General features: G+C 37.2%; 2 protein-coding genes and 1 long non-coding RNA gene across 4 annotated transcripts; 2 read left to right on the forward strand and 1 right to left on the reverse strand.

Moving 5' to 3' along the window:
* Positions 1 to 2,121: 2,121 nt before the first annotated feature.
* LOC132176395 (2S seed storage albumin protein) lies at positions 2,122 to 2,815 on the forward strand. The gene has a single exon (XM_059588588.1). It carries the CDS (start codon positions 2,188 to 2,190, stop codon positions 2,629 to 2,631), a length of 444 nt encoding a protein of 147 aa, XP_059444571.1. The 5' UTR covers positions 2,122 to 2,187; the 3' UTR covers positions 2,632 to 2,815.
* A 2,375-nt stretch (positions 2,816 to 5,190) lies between these two features.
* On the reverse strand, positions 5,191 to 8,494 carry LOC132173694 (polyubiquitin). Its single transcript, XM_059585265.2, has 2 exons — positions 8,415 to 8,494; positions 5,191 to 7,262 (listed from the first exon to the last, which is right to left on the reverse strand). Exon 2 carries the CDS (start codon positions 7,260 to 7,262, stop codon positions 5,433 to 5,435), a length of 1,830 nt encoding a protein of 609 aa, XP_059441248.1. The 5' UTR covers positions 8,415 to 8,494; the 3' UTR covers positions 5,191 to 5,432.
* Positions 8,495 to 10,303: 1,809 nt separating this feature from the next.
* On the forward strand, positions 10,304 to 14,485 carry LOC132176506 (uncharacterized). Of its 2 annotated transcripts, XR_009439528.1 has the most exons (4): positions 10,304 to 10,441; positions 10,808 to 10,905; positions 11,496 to 11,535; positions 12,946 to 14,485. It is a non-coding gene; the product is annotated as an uncharacterized LOC132176506 (long non-coding RNA). The 2 variants fall into 2 exon arrangements; XR_009439526.1 differs by lacking the exon at positions 11,496 to 11,535.
* Positions 14,486 to 16,205: the final 1,720 nt, after the last annotated feature.

Consider the following 16,205-nt stretch of genomic DNA (forward strand, 5'->3'; position numbering starts at 1 on the left):
ACATAGTTCTAGCTAGCAATGATGGTCAAGCTATAGCAGATTTGATTGTGTTTTTGAACACTCAGTTTAAAAGTTGAAAGACTTGGGTCCTTTGATGTTTTTTCTTGGGTTGGAGATTGCTCGAAATTCTCATGGGATTTCACTATGTCAAAGAAAATTTGCTCTAGATATTCTCAGTGATGCTGGTCATTTAGCTGCAAAGCCTTCCAAATTTCCTATGGAATCTAATACCAAGTTTTCTGCTATGGATGGAGCCTTACTTGATGATCCTACAATGTATCGAAGGTTGATTGGAAGGCTGCTCTATCTCACAATCACTAGGCCTGATTTAACATATTCAGTCCACCTTTGAGTCAGTTTATGCAAGCTCCTCGGCAGCCTCACCTTGATGCTGCATATAGAATTCTCAGATACATCAAAGCAGCTCCTGGCCAAGGGATTTTCTTTCGAGCATCTTCAACTCTTCATTTAAAGGCTTTTTGTGACTCTGATTGGGCTGGTTGTCCAGACACCAAAAGATCAGTATCTAGTTTTTGTGTTTTCTTAGGAGATTCATTAATCTCTTGGAAGTCTAAGAAGCAAACCACAATTTCTAGATCATCAGCTGAAGCTACATATCGTTCTATGGCAGCTGCTTGTTGTGAGTTAACTTGGCTGCTTCATTTGCTCAAGAATTTTCAGATTCCTCATCCTCAAGCTGCTCTTTTATTCTATGACAGTAAAACAGCTCTTCATATAGCTGCTAATCCTGTTTACCACGAGAGGACTAAACATATTGAAATTGACTGCCATGTTGTGCGAGAAAAGATCCAACTTGGCCTAGTTTGAACACTTCATGTTTCTTCTATTAATCAACTAGCTAATTTGTTCACTAAGGCTCTTGGTTCTGATGTTTTTCAAACACTTCTATCCAAGATGAACATTATTAATATACATTGTTCATCTTGAGGGGGGGTATTGGAATACACATGAAACATGTGTTAAATTAGCTGGCATGAGCTGTATTGGAACACATGTGCTAGATTAGAATTAAACATGTGTTTGATTAGCTGAAACGTAGTGGAGAAGTTTATTATTAGTTGAGTGTATTTTTAAGCAAAGTCTTTTGTATAAATACTCTTCTGTACATTTTTTATTGATTAATACAGAAATCTTGGTGATTCAACCAAAGAATACTTTCTGTGCTCGCATACTCTGTTCTTCATTTTCTCTGTTTTTCATTCATCCACAACATATTGAATCCCACATTTGATAACTTACATGCAAAGGCGAGGATCCTTACCAAGTACCATGCATGAACACCACCTGTCATAGTAAAAAAAAAAAAAAAACAGTTAGAGATAGTCCAGACAATGAAACAGTTGGAGCAGTACAGTTGAAGATCAAGCCAAACCAGTTTATGGTCGACAGTTAAACAGAGCAGATTCAAATGTTGTTGCAGATAATTCTACTAACATTCAAATGCTCGACTAATTATCTGCTGATCGATGTGATGCATATATCATGCTTTGAATTCCCAAAGACAAACAAAACTAGAATTATATAATTCTTCTCAAAACTAATTGAGATTTTATGAGAAATGCTTTTTTTTTTTTACGTTTATTGTATATTTGCTGTTCATTTCCATACAACTTTCTTACAAATCACGTATAAATTTCAAGAAGCAAAAGATAAAAAATTATTTAAAAGAAAAAAGAAAATAGGTCAGCATATATTTTGATTGATAGTGTTTTAAAATTTAGAAAAAATGCAGAATTAATTTATGTGGTTGCTTTGGAATAAGGTCTTCAAGATTTAAAAAGTGACTTACAAGTACTCCTCATAGTAAGCTTAAATGGCAAATAAACCCCTAGTTAGCCCGAACTTTCGTTTGACTGTCAAAGTACCACATTAAAAAAATACATGTGTCCCTATAATAAAAACATAAAATAAATAAATAAATAAAAAATCTAGAAAAAAATACATGTGTCCCTATAGTAGCCTACGTGGGAGCATGAATGCAGCCAGCAGACCACGCATAGCCACCCCGCGGACAAGCCAAAACGAGCCTGAGCATCTCTCCTTACACGTAGTTTACATGCACACCCCAAAATCCACTATAAATATCCACCAGTACTCTCCCACCTTAGAGTTTCATCAAAGCATTCACAATATAATTCTCAAGAGTGTTTCAAATATATCAGAACAATGGCCAGACTCGCAACGCTAGCAGCTCTTTTTGCAGCCCTTTTGTTGGTGGCGCATGCCGCTGCCTTCCGCACCACCATAACAACCGTGGACGTCGACGAGGACATTGTGAACCAGCAGGGGCGGCGAGGCGAGAGCTGCCGCGAGCAGGCTCAGCGTCAGCAGAACCTCAACCAGTGCCAGCGGTACATGAGGCAGCAAAGCCAGTACGGGAGTTACGATGGCAGCAACCAGCACCAGCAGCAGGAACTTGAGCAGTGCTGCCAACAGCTGAGGCAGATGGACGAGCGGTGCCGATGTGAGGGGTTGAGGCAGGCGGTAATGCAGCAGCAGGGTGAGATGCGAGGTGAGGAAATGAGGGAGGTTATGGAGACTGCTAGGGACTTGCCAAATCAATGCCGCCTCAGCCCCCAGCGCTGTGAGATTCGCTCCGCAAGGTTCTAGAGGAAGCCATGCATGTGCACGATCTATAATAAGGGTCACCGCTAGATATAAATGGTGACTGGGGGGCTTTCATAAGCAAGCACATCATCGTGTGTAGTAACTAGTATCTACTATGTAGATATGAGCAGTTTAGTTCGAGGCTTTGTAGGCTGTCTCTTGAATAAAATAAAATGCTTCTTAGTTTCTTAATTAGTTTACTTGCTTAATTAATTATCTTTTCTTAATTGGTTTCATACATTTGCTGATAATTAACCTGATGCCAAAACCTGTCATCACATGAAAAGAAAGGGGGAAATCAGGAAATGTTCGAACAGAGAGTACTGCTCTTTTACCATCGAAGCAGTGCTCAAAATATGTGGGAAAGTAGTAAAGGAAAATACTGCAGCAAAAAGGGTAATTAACGCATTCAAATCCATCGATTTCCTAAACAAAGTGTAGGACATAACTAGTTCTGCAAGAAATATCTGAAGAAAACCATGTCTCAAAACGTATCTAGAACAACAGAGTGGAGATAGGGATTAGGGACAAACACCAACCCGGCCGATGCCTGAGCTAATCATTTTATCAAATAGCTTGTATACAAACCTTTTATCAGTTAGTTATAGATCAAATCTTTTAAGTGTATTTCCTTTTACAAATGTAATTCGTATTCTTATAAATACAATGACTCAGAACTCTCCATTGCGTGAGAGAGAACAAAATTAAGATGGAATTGTGCTTGGAAAAGAGGAAGACAGAGGACTGGGATTTTGAGAAGAGTGGGGTGATTCTGGTGGCCCGAGCTTCAAGCCTTCAAAGAACTGTAGGAACAGGCATGCGGCGATCAGACCATGCAAACCCAAGGCCACCTAAGCTATGTCAGATAAATAAACAAGCCAATTAATTTCAAAAGCAAACTAAACATATTTCCTGGCAGCTTTCGCATGAATCGCATGAAACTCTACGTGGAAACAAGCAAATTAACATCCATTATATAAGGCATTGCCACCCCATCTAAAAGCCAAAAGCAACCATTGCCCTCCCACCTTCCACGTAATTTGCATGCAAAGGCAAAAATACTTAAGAAGCAGAAGTACTATGACCACCACCTCTCCTAGTCACAAAAAGACAACCCCAGAACTTACAAAATAGTGTTGTGACTAGCAATGTGGCTAATTAGTTTGGAATTGCATTGAAAAATATAATTTTTTTTATAAATAGAGAAAAAGCTTCATTTCTTCTTTTATGTTGGTGAGAAAATGTTTTACCCTACGCCACACCTACTTACACTTATTCACAATATGTCTTTAGGGCCTTACCCACTCATTATAAAACATGCGTCCACCTTTTTTGTACTTAGGAATCAAAGGAGAAAAATGGACATTTTCTAAGGGTTCTCTTCCTCCTCTCCTACGAGCTATTCCCCAAGGGCTCCAAAAAAACCGTATCCATCCCACGTCTCTCTCTCTCTCTCACTCAACACACTGATTCATGGATGTTAGAGGCAAAATCACCATTATATTTTTTACCTACATATAAGATGCTAACTTAAGCATTGGAGAATCTTCGGCCATAACTGGAGACCTTCTGACTATACATTTGTTTTGCAGGAACAACATTGCCATACATGAATTCCTCTCATAGCTCAACCATGAAGAAAAATCGTTGGCTAGAAAATCCTTGGACCGAAAAACACATCAACATTTTAAAAGGTAGTTTTGGGTTTTTTTTTTAGCAAAAACATAATTTTTTTTTTAAAATGTTTTGTAAGTTTTTACTAAACGGACCAATTTTTGTTTGACATAATTTTTTATGTACCAAAAATATTTTTTTAATTTCTTAATGCAATTCTAAACAAGTTCTAAGCTCATCATCCTAGCAGCTATTTTTACAGTACTCTTTAGTCATTGCCAACACCTCTGCATGCCTATATTGAACCATCAATATTCATCACTAGTAACCACCAGATTTAGGAGGTTTTAGCTCCCGGGAAATAACCAATATAGTTTTTATTAGATTTTCTCATCACCATAGGTCGTAAACCTTATAATATCATTGGGTTATAATCTATTCCATAGGACCTTTATAAACCATGTGCCCTGAATTAACCAACCTAAACGCATATACTATTTCAAGTGAAGCATCCTTTTGCCACGAAATATACCTAATTTCAAGCAGACAAGCACCCAGGACAACGCGATATCAAGTAGACTTCCACCTAATACAATCCCACTCAAAAACCAATATAACGACCCACTATTCTATCGCAATTTTTTTATAAACACCACTAATCAAGAAGACGACAAAAATAGGATGGTAGTGGAATCATGAGCAGAACATGTACATAAATTTTTTTTTTTCAACACCGTAGACAGTAGTAGTCAAGTGAAAAACCTAAACATAAAACCATAAAGAGACCCAAGAAGCGTCAGAAACCAAGATGAATTTCAGTAGGGGCTCCAATGCTCCTCCTTTCCAAAAGCAGAGCCCAATGCCAGAGGCCTATCGATACCATCGACTAACAGCTCAAGCAAAACCAATGAAAAAGAACTAAACCAAAAATAGCGCAGCAAGCATGCATAAGAAAAGAGTAACTTTATTCAAAATACTAGTAACATGACCTCAACATGGCCATTCAACACCTTAGGAATAGGGGTACTACTCCCATAACAAGACACCCAGCTAAAACAAGTTCAGAACAATATTATTACAAGCCATTAAGAAATGGCAGGGAAACACAACCAGATGCACAAAACAGAAAAGAGCACAAGCAAAGGACCACCCAGGACTATGGACTTGATCATAGGGAGCCACAACCCAGCTCAGAAACCACCACGGAGGCGAAGAACAAGGTGCAGGGTAGACTCCTTCTGGATATTGTAATCCGCCAGAGTTCTTCCATCTTCAAGCTGCTTGCCTGCAAAGATAAGCCTTTGCTGATCCGGAGGAATTCCCTCCTTGTCCTGAATCTTTGCTTTCACGTTATCAATTGTGTCAGAACTCTCAACCTCCAATGTAATGGTCTTCCCTGTCAAGGTCTTCACGAAAATCTGCATCCCACCCCGCAAGCGCAGCACCAGATGAAGGGTAGACTCCTTCTGGATATTGTAATCAGCAAGAGTCCTCCCATCTTCAAGCTGCTTTCCTGCAAAGATGAGCCTTTGCTGGTCCGGTGGGATGCCCTCTTTGTCTTGTATCTTCGCCTTGACATTGTCAATAGTATCCGAACTTTCAACCTCCAAGGTTATGGTTTTTCCTGTCAAAGTCTTCACAAAAATCTGCATTCCACCACGCAACCGAAGCACCAAGTGCAGGGTCGACTCCTTTTGGATGTTGTAATCGGCTAAGGTCCTTCCATCTTCCAACTGCTTACCAGCAAAAATCAACCTCTGCTGGTCTGGGGGGATACCCTCTTTGTCTTGAATCTTAGCCTTAACATTGTCAATGGTATCAGAACTCTCAACCTCCAAAGTAATGGTTTTTCCGGTCAAGGTCTTAACAAAAATCTGCATTCCACCGCGGAGTCGAAGCACCAAGTGCAAGGTGGACTCCTTCTGAATATTATAATCAGCGAGAGTCCTTCCATCTTCTAATTGCTTCCCAGCAAAAATCAACCTCTGCTGGTCCGGGGGGATACCCTCCTTATCTTGGATCTTTGCCTTGACATTATCAATGGTATCAGAGCTCTCAACTTCCAAAGTGATAGTTTTGCCGGTCAAGGTCTTCACAAAAATTTGCATTCCACCTCGGAGACGGAGGACCAAGTGGAGGGTGGATTCCTTTTGGATGTTGTAATCCGCAAGGGTCCGACCATCTTCGAGCTGCTTACCAGCAAAGATCAACCTCTGCTGGTCTGGTGGGATACCCTCCTTATCTTGGATCTTTGCCTTGACATTATCGATAGTATCAGAGCTCTCAACTTCCAAAGTGATAGTTTTGCCAGTCAAGGTCTTCACAAAAATTTGCATTCCACCTCGGAGACGGAGCACCAAGTGGAGGGTGGATTCCTTTTGGATGTTGTAATCCGCAAGAGTCCGACCGTCTTCAAGCTGCTTACCAGCAAAGATCAACCTCTGCTGGTCTGGTGGGATACCCTCCTTATCCTGGATCTTGGCCTTGACATTATCGATGGTGTCCGAGCTCTCGACTTCCAAGGTTATGGTTTTTCCAGTAAGGGTTTTGACAAAGATTTGCATACCACCTCGGAGGCGGAGCACCAAGTGAAGGGTGGATTCCTTTTGGATGTTGTAATCCGCAAGCGTCCGGCCGTCTTCAAGCTGCTTACCGGCAAAGATCAACCTCTGCTGGTCTGGTGGGATACCCTCCTTATCCTGGATCTTGGCCTTGACATTATCGATGGTGTCCGAGCTCTCGACTTCCAAGGTTATGGTTTTTCCGGTAAGGGTTTTGACAAAGATTTGCATACCACCTCGGAGGCGGAGCACCAAGTGAAGGGTGGATTCCTTTTGGATGTTATAGTCGGCCAAAGTGCGACCATCCTCGAGTTGCTTACCAGCGAAGATCAACCTCTGCTGGTCTGGTGGGATGCCCTCCTTGTCTTGAATCTTGGCTTTGACATTGTCAATAGTGTCAGAGCTTTCCACCTCGAGGGTGATGGTCTTGCCGGTGAGAGTCTTAACAAATATCTGCATCTGTTTCATATAAAGTAAAAGATAAATGTTAAAACATATCTTTGAATAACTGGGTCTGACAAAAATATAAAATATCATTACTTCCAAATGAATAATTAAAAAAAAAAAAAAAAAAAAAAAACAGATCAGAAACACATTAAAAACTGATATTGGTTCTCTCAAAATTATGTAAAACAGCTTCTTGGACCCAAATAAAAAAGGAATAATCCTAACAGATCCCAGAAACATGTAGTCAAAATTGACATCAGAAATAATTCAAGAACATCATCCCAAAAAGAATAATTCAAACCGATCTCAGAAACATAATAGTAAAAATTAAAACTATGTACGAATTTCAAACAAGAACTTGAACAAAAAAGACGGGCATCAATCAAGAAATTTTAAAGAATTGACCAAAACCCACTTTCAAAATTTCTTTCATCATCAAACATAGACCTCACAAAGAACAATAAACAAGTATCGAAAACCTATTTGACTTCTCAGTCATCTTAAGGGTAAATATCAATATCAAATAACCCATAACGCTACCACCCATGATGATATTCAAGAAACTCCTAACATCTCAACAAAGATATAATCAACTTAAAAATAAAATAAAATAAAATAAAAAAATCTACCTAATAAAAAATCAGACTTTTGTTTTGGTCCAGAACTCAAATTCAGATAATCTCATCAAAACTTTCGGAAAAGAACAAACAAAACTTAAACAGAAAAGCACCAATCAATCAGCCAAAAACAAAGCCACGCGCTGCATCACAATAAAAACTTCGAAAGGTTGATCTCACAAACATCGAATTAAACGAAGAATTAATAATAAATTTCCTTAAAAAGACGATCGTTAAGCATAGTTCTCAGATTTGAAAATATATATATATATATATATATATATATATATATATATATATATATATATATATAATTCAGATAATCTCATCAAAACTTTCGGAAAAGAACAAACAAAACCTAAACAGAAAAGCAGCAATCAATCAGCCAAAAACAAAGCCACGCGTTGCGTCACAATAGCAACTTCGAAAGGTTGATCTCACAAACATCGAATTAAACGAAGAATTAATAATAAATTTCCTTAAAAAGACGATCTTTATATATATATTAGCGAAAGCAAAAAATATCAAGAAGAGAATTAGAACGTACCTTGAAAGAGGTTTTTGAAGAGAAAGAAGTAGGGATTTCTTTGAGATTTTCTGAACTGTGAAGGGTTTGGGTCTCGGAAGCGGTCATTATAAAGGCCGGATTGCCGAGTTATCGATGAAATTGGTTGTATAAGAAACCAGTAGGATGGTGCCACGTGGTAATTTCGATTTTTATTTTATTTTTCATGCCCTGTACAACACGGCAATAAATCAATAATATTATATTCTTTCCTTTTAGTCGACGGGACTCTTTGTTATGATGCCCCACGCTCCTTCGGAGCGAGTTGCTTTTACGCGATTATAAGAGCATTTGCATCTCGTCACTAATCAGCTCTTTAAATTTTACTTTTTTTTTTTTCTTCACAAAAATAGTCATATATATATATATATATATATATATATATATATATATATATTCTTTCTTTGCTTTTCTCTAAATATAAAAGGTTAAAAAGTCAAATTTATTTAATAATTTAAGTTTATATATTTATTTTCCTTTTTTCTCTCATCTACTAATAACAAAAAAAGAGCTAAAAAATAAAATAAATATATTTAACTAAAATAGAAAAAGTTTGGTTCCTTTTAAAAATTTCTCCCTAAATTAAAAAAAAAATGTAACATTTTTTTTTAAAAATTTAACTTTTATTTAAAGAACTTACTAAAAATGCTCTAACATTGTTAAGTGGATACTAATTTCTGGACATTTGATTGTAAGGAAACAAATAGTAAACAAATCATATAATAGCCTTTATTTCTTTTATTGAAGTTGATTCGATTGATAGGTTCAAAAATCAAAACAACTAAATTCTTTCCTTTATTCATCTTTATTTGTTAATGTTTTTACATTATTTCTTTTATTTTAGTTTTCAAAACAAAACAAAAATAATAAATTTAAAATATAAAATATTTACAAAATACTCAAAATTATTTTCAATTTTATATTATATCAAAACATTTTTTCTAAAAAAAAAAATAAAAAATCAACAAACATAGTTTGGATATTATGTGGCTATTGCATGTCATAGTAGTAAAATAAATAAATAAAAGAGAGAAAATAAATAAATCATAGCAAGGCATGAGCTCCTAGTCCTACCCACGCGCTCTAAAAGGGAATAGGCAATGTGTGATGCTTGGAAGTAGGTATTGGTTGCTTTCGCCGTTGGATTAGAATATGACTTTTTCCTGGCAACCAGAAATATATTGTATTGAATTCTCTCACATGCATACCATTGAATATTGATACCAATTATTGGGTCATTCTGTGCGTCCTTGACCCGGTATCCAACTACCTTAGACTTGGTCCACTTGGACCTTAATTAATATGAGAGAAAATATTAGGTAGTTTATTTCCAAACTAATTCTGAAAAACATCGTGTCTATTTCTTAATTTCGAGAAAGCATATGATCTCTCTTTCTCCCCGGGCCCAAAATACAATTCTTTATAGTAAAGTACTTAAAAGCATATGATTTTATGGTAAGAAAAATACTGAGGGTACTACAATTTTTATAATAATCTTTTTACAAACTGAAGTGAAAGCATATTCATTTCATGAACATTATAACTTTTAAAGTCATCTACACTAAAACATAACACTATTGCGCATTTCATCACAGAATCGTAACTCCGCTAAACAGTTCATTGTAGACTTATGATTTCGCTAATTTTGATTGTGTGGGCCCTCTTGTTCTTTCATGTGAGAATTCGAGCATCCATTGATTTGGTTTCAAGCCATCATGTCGGCGGGAGTGTTGGGCTTGACTCTTTCTACTCATCACGAGCCCAAAATTCAAAGAGACCGAAAATGGCTATGGGCCGAAATATTACACCTAAAACCACAATAGAGAAAGGCAAGGCCCATCCCACGCAAACCCAGTTCTACCAATCGAACTCTAGGCGTCACTGGCACTCGGTCTCTCGAACCAAAACTCGAAGTACCAAAGCAAACCTCTGCTGCTCGACTCAGATCCACAATGGCTCCTGTTGGTCCTCGAACTGGTGACGCAATCTTCTCCAGCGTTGAGCGCGTGGTAAGCTGAAAACCCTAATTACTATTTCCCTTTCTGTTTGGTCGCTGAAAAAAACCTGGAAAAAAAACTACAAAGTCGAGCTACGTTGTAGTATTCGGTTTGAATTCTGAATTGTCTTTTTCGTTTTTTTGGCTGTGTTGTTTGGTTTCATCTAATTTATTTTCTTTCAGTCTCTCGGTAACCAAACTGAATTGTAAGGATGTGATGATTCTGTTGTAATTCTTGAACGTGTCGATTTCTGTGATTAATCTGAATTTTTCTTGTTGATGTTCAACTCGTAAGTTTACTAAGCAATTGATACGCGATCTCGTGACTTAATGACTCTGTTATTGTGTTGTTGATCTATGAAATTTGAAAATGGTGTAGAATGCTGAGCTGTTTACCTTGACGTACGGGGCGATTGTGCGCCAATTGCTTACGGATCTGGAGGAGGTTGAGGAAGTAAACAAACAGCTTTAATAAATGTAATTTTTAGTCTCTCATTAGTGAGTTTCCATTTATATGCGATTTTTCAATTTATGGTTAAGTTTGAGATGAATATGATATGAAAGTTAGTAATCTGATTTGCTTGTGACATTTTGGGTGGATAGCTCTTAGCCTGGATAACTAGGCTAGGGTTCGACATCCTTCTGATGCTGATAGTGGGACATATAATGGTCCTTGACCAAATAACTGTGGAAGGATTTTTATTTGAATGTCCGTCTTCTTTTAAGTTTACAATTTATGTTTGAACAAATTGAATAATTTCTCAGTTTTCATTGACGTAAATGCCCTAGGTATTGCAATAGCTACAAACCTACAATGGCGCTAGAACTTGTCTTTGGATGACTTAGTTGGGGTGGTTGATGAATATATCACTCTGATTCCAGCCCCTTAGCATCTCTCATATTGCATTGCAACTATCATACTTTCCTTGTGTCTATGGGTAATCTCCTACTGCCAACAACTCTTAACTGTTCATATTAGGGCATCTGATGCAAAATTGTTGATTAGATTATTATAATATTGGGACTCGACTGATTGATGAGTTTCTAGCAAAATCTATTGTATCTAGATGCATCGACTTTGAAGAGACAGCTGAAACAATTGCAAAGGTCTGTGATCATCATTCGCTTTAATTTAAATTTGAATTAGTTTTTTGCTAAAAATATCCTCCCAGTTGTTTTAAAATTTGTCAAAATGTTCTATCTACGTAAATTATGGCCTCTATTATTAATACTAGTCCAATTTATGATCCATTTCTCAAGCAACATTGTTTTACATTCATACAACCTCGAACTGAATAATATCATCATTGTAACTTTTTGGCCTTTGGTTTTTTTTTTTTTTTTTTTTTGGGGGGGGGGGGGGGGGGGGGGTGGGGGAGGAGAAATGCTGCAGTGGTCCCTAAGGTATGTACTTTTATCAAATTGCTTTCTAAGGTTCAAAAGTTATCATTTTACTCCTTGAGGTTAGAACCGTTATCAAATAACTTCTTCTGTTAATTTTTTTACAGTACTGCCATGTCATATTCAATCAAAAGAATACATGTGTCCCGTTTTATAAAAAATATAGAAGCATATAAAAAAATTATAAATGTAAATATAAAAAAAAAAAAAACACCAAATTTTTTGAGGAGGTCGAACCACCCCCAAATTCCTGAAAATCCACTGCAGGGCAATTAGGAATGCTGAGACATCATTTCCCAGAATTGAAAGTGGTGAAAATCAAAGCTAAATTTAGGTTTTGAAAGCTTAGGTAGGAATGGAGTTAGGGTTTGGCACTTGGGTAATATGTGGGTGCAAGAACTGGTGCGACGAAGAGGCAGAGTAAGTGACTGAGCAGTGTGAATCATTTGAGACCTTCGGATATGAAACACTATGTAGTTGAAATGGATGCCCAATGGGTGTCTAATGATACACATCTTTATTACCATGTTCCCTATATATTAACTGGGTAATAAATGCGTCAATACTTATTGGAACCCATGTCCTAAATGGGCAGTCAATTACCCCCTGATGCAGGGTGTCTCTGGCGGCAGATGGGTCTGGGTAATATTTGCCACCCCTACCTAACAAGATCTATTTTATCTCTGCCATGCCAAGGCAACTTTAGTTGGGGAACCCCATTGCTGTGTGGGGATGAGTTGGCCTTCTGGTGACCTGTTCAACTTCATTGGTATTTGGTTGGTCTTTGATCCAGTCCAATCCATTAGGCTTGCAGCTCTAGAAAAATTGCTTGCTTGCATGGGTCAATATAAGGTCAGTTGGGTGGGTTCTGATGAAATTTATGCCCCACTTTCGTTTTAGCATTGACATAGTTGGTTCCTTGTAACACATTTTGGCTTACCTGAATTTATCTACAAACCTGAGGTTTTAAAAGTGGAGCATGCTTCTCATACTTTTCTAGTTTTGAAAGTATTTTCCGGGTCATGCGTGTGTTATTGCAAGACGTGTACTGCATCAATTTCTATCTTATAGTGTGAAACATTTATTTGTCCATGTCCTAATGTCACTTTTATGCAGGTTGGTTATAAAATGTTCTTAGGGGTCACTGCATCTGTAAGACTGTAACCAATTGGGATGCTGATGGGACATGTTGCAGTATCATTTCGGAGGATAATCCTCTGGTAGACTTTGTTGAGCTGCCTGATACATGTCAAGGTCTACACTATTGCCACATTTTAAGTGGAGTCAAACTGCTTATTGGGGCCATTGGACTGGGGGTTCACCCCTTGAATTAACCAAGGTGCACTTGTGGAAAACTCCTTGCTAAGGGCTTGTGCACCCTCGGGATTAGTCAGAGCGAAGGTCCGGATACCCGATGCCAAATCAAAAAGTGGAGTCATCAGCGGAGCCTTGGAGATGGTGAGTTCCACCTCGTCCTACTGCACATCTTTAACTATTTTCTTTTTCCTTGGCACGCCATAATGCTATACATATATTCTTTGCTGTCTACATGCTCCTTCAAAAATTGTTCTCTTATTATGAATTATAGATTACATCGTGTTGCTGGAAAAACTAGACCACTGGTTGTATATATCGACTTATTGTGTGGAGCAACTAAAGCCTCAACTTGACACATTTCTTCGTTCTTTGTTCTTATTCTTCTGTATTTTTGTTATTGGTCTTTTAAGTAGCCGAATCTGACATAAGCATTCTATCTATTTTAACCTTTTTGGCTATTAGTATCAACATTTTCTCATAGATGGAAAGATATGGTCTTGTGCTATAAGAGGCTTCCGTTCTAAGCCTTTCCATCTTGTTGTGAACTTTTAGTCACTTAATTAAAGTCTGGTGGCCATGACTTTAGTTTGATGGAAGATCAGAAAGGAAAAAGAACATAATCTTTTTACTTGAGGATTTTCATTTCTGTGTTGTGGTTTCGAACATCTTTGAACCTTATTAATCAATGAGCTCTAGCTCAAGTAACATCTCCTCCGTCTGTTCTAATAAGCTCTAGCTCAAGTGGTACCTCCTCCCATAAGAATGGAATGGAGCGAGGGTGAGGTCGTAGGTTTCAGTGTTGCAAGTTAGAATAGTTTCTTGTTCATTATTATTATTATTTTTTTACATGTCTGCACGAGAAGGGGGAGGGAGATTTGAACTAGTAACCTTTGCTTCATTAAGCGTGGTCCTAGCCGATTGAGCTACCTTTTGAGGACATTTCTTGTTCTTTATTGTATAGAAATAATCTGCTTGTTTCTCTGTTTTTTGTCATAGTATCTCGATAACTGTAGATTGGAAGATGTAGATGATGCTCAAAATAGTTTTGCAATATTTTCGTATGTTGAGGTGTCAATAAAGGCTGAAGTCCCTTGGGTCCGTGACATGCTGCGAGGAGATGATGCATTTGAGTTGCAGGTGAAGCTTTTGAAGCAAGTTCCCGAAGAGTACCCGTACAAAGATGATGAGTGACATGCCAAAAGGCCTCGTATGTGATATGTATACAATACATGATATTCTTGTCTCTTCTCTGTCTCCCAAAGAGCAGAATGTTGGTAGCTTGGCTTCTCGTCTAATACACGTTTCTTACTTTTAAGTCAATTTTATTTCCTTTTATTTATATGCCATTGTTAGAAGGGATTATGAGTGAGCATGACAAACCACGGACAAAGGTGATACACCTCAAAATGATTCCCAACAAAAGAAAAAACCTGTTAACGGTTAGTTGATTCAAGATTGTCTTGTGTTTGCGTGAGGAACGGTTCAAGTAACCAGTGTACTTGTGCGTTGGCATGTTAATACTGATAATTTTTGACACGACCCGCGAACTCGACACGAAATTAAAGGGTTATGGTTGAAAAGTCTAACCTATTTAATTAAATGAATTGGGTTATGGTTGATCTATAATCTTATATTTTTGCCTTGACACGATACGAACCTGATATGCGGCATAATGACTGTCAATTTTTTACATAACTTGCGAACCTGATATGAATTTAATATAAATTTAGATGGTTAGGGTTGAGTGCTTTGACTCGTTTAATTAAATTAGTTGGGTTATAGTTGATTTATATAGTTTTATATACATACCTTGACACGACTTAAATCCAACATATGAACACGAATTGTCACCCTAGTAATACATTTAATTGGTAGGTTGTGTTTACAGGATTCTTTTTTCCGTTATTCATCAGTATTAAGATCTGCTTGTATGTTGTTATTAATTCAGGACAACTTTTTGAACAACGTTTCGATGATGAGTAGGTGGAGAGTAATCACTTATCAACTTTCTATCTTATTCAGGTTGAGAATTTTGGCGGTCTGCACGCAATTATATGTTCATTTTATGTTTTATCTCAACCCATTTCATATGTTATCCCTTTCACCTTGGTCGTAATATTCTGGATTGTCGGGCGTTTGTGTTGGTTTTGTTTGGTTTTGCATGATAATTGATAACCTGCACAAAATTTTGGCAAAGGTGGTATGCCCAATTGTTCTAACTCTGTCCATTGGTCTTTCCTACCCATAAAGTTACTTTTAGGTATAAATTTTTTCACTCAACTCGTAAATAGGCAAGTCTAGTAAGAGAAAACCCGTAAAGTTAGTAGACTTAAAGTCTTGAGTTTGGTTGTTTGCATCTAAAGCTATATATGTTGAGTGTCCAAAGTTTGTTTTGATTAAATCTCCTATCCATTTTACACATTTAGATGGGCCACCAAAGAGAGGAATCTTTGGAAATTATAGATAGGCCAAGAGAGGAATATCTTTGGTGAGTGGTTATTGGGTTTCTTATTAATTTGGCCTCGATCTTAATTTGTTTATCTAGTTTTCATTTCTTTTCATACGTCATTCTTGTGGTTCTTACTAACTTCCTAGTCCTACGGTTCATGGGGGAATCGAAGGAATTACACACCACGAGTCTGATGATGGTGACTACGATTTATGTGAGGTTAGGTTTACCCACAATGTCAATCTATTCATGTATGTTGGCCTATTTCGAAGTTTTGTTGGCCGAGGAAATACTTTCAATAGATCATGTAAATATGCATTTTTAAGAATTATTTCCTCCCACCCACTTTACAGGAAATTTTGATTCAAAAACAAAATAAAGGTAAATAATATCTAAGAAAATTATATTTGAAAATACTTTTTAATTACATATTGGTAAAAAGCATGGATGAAGGATAAAAATAATTGTTTTACTATCTTACACAAAAAAAAAAAAAAAAAATGCTGGTAACGTGTTCTACCGGATGGGATAAATCAATGGAACTAGTCTTATAGATCACTAAAATATGATACTGAAAGTTTGGAAGTATCCAAAGTTTAACATGCATAAC

The sequence above is a fragment of the Corylus avellana genome, chromosome 3, assembly GCF_965113065.1.
Source record: "Corylus avellana chromosome 3, dhCorAvel1.hap1.2, whole genome shotgun sequence".
NCBI lineage: Eukaryota > Viridiplantae > Streptophyta > Magnoliopsida > Fagales > Betulaceae > Corylus > Corylus avellana.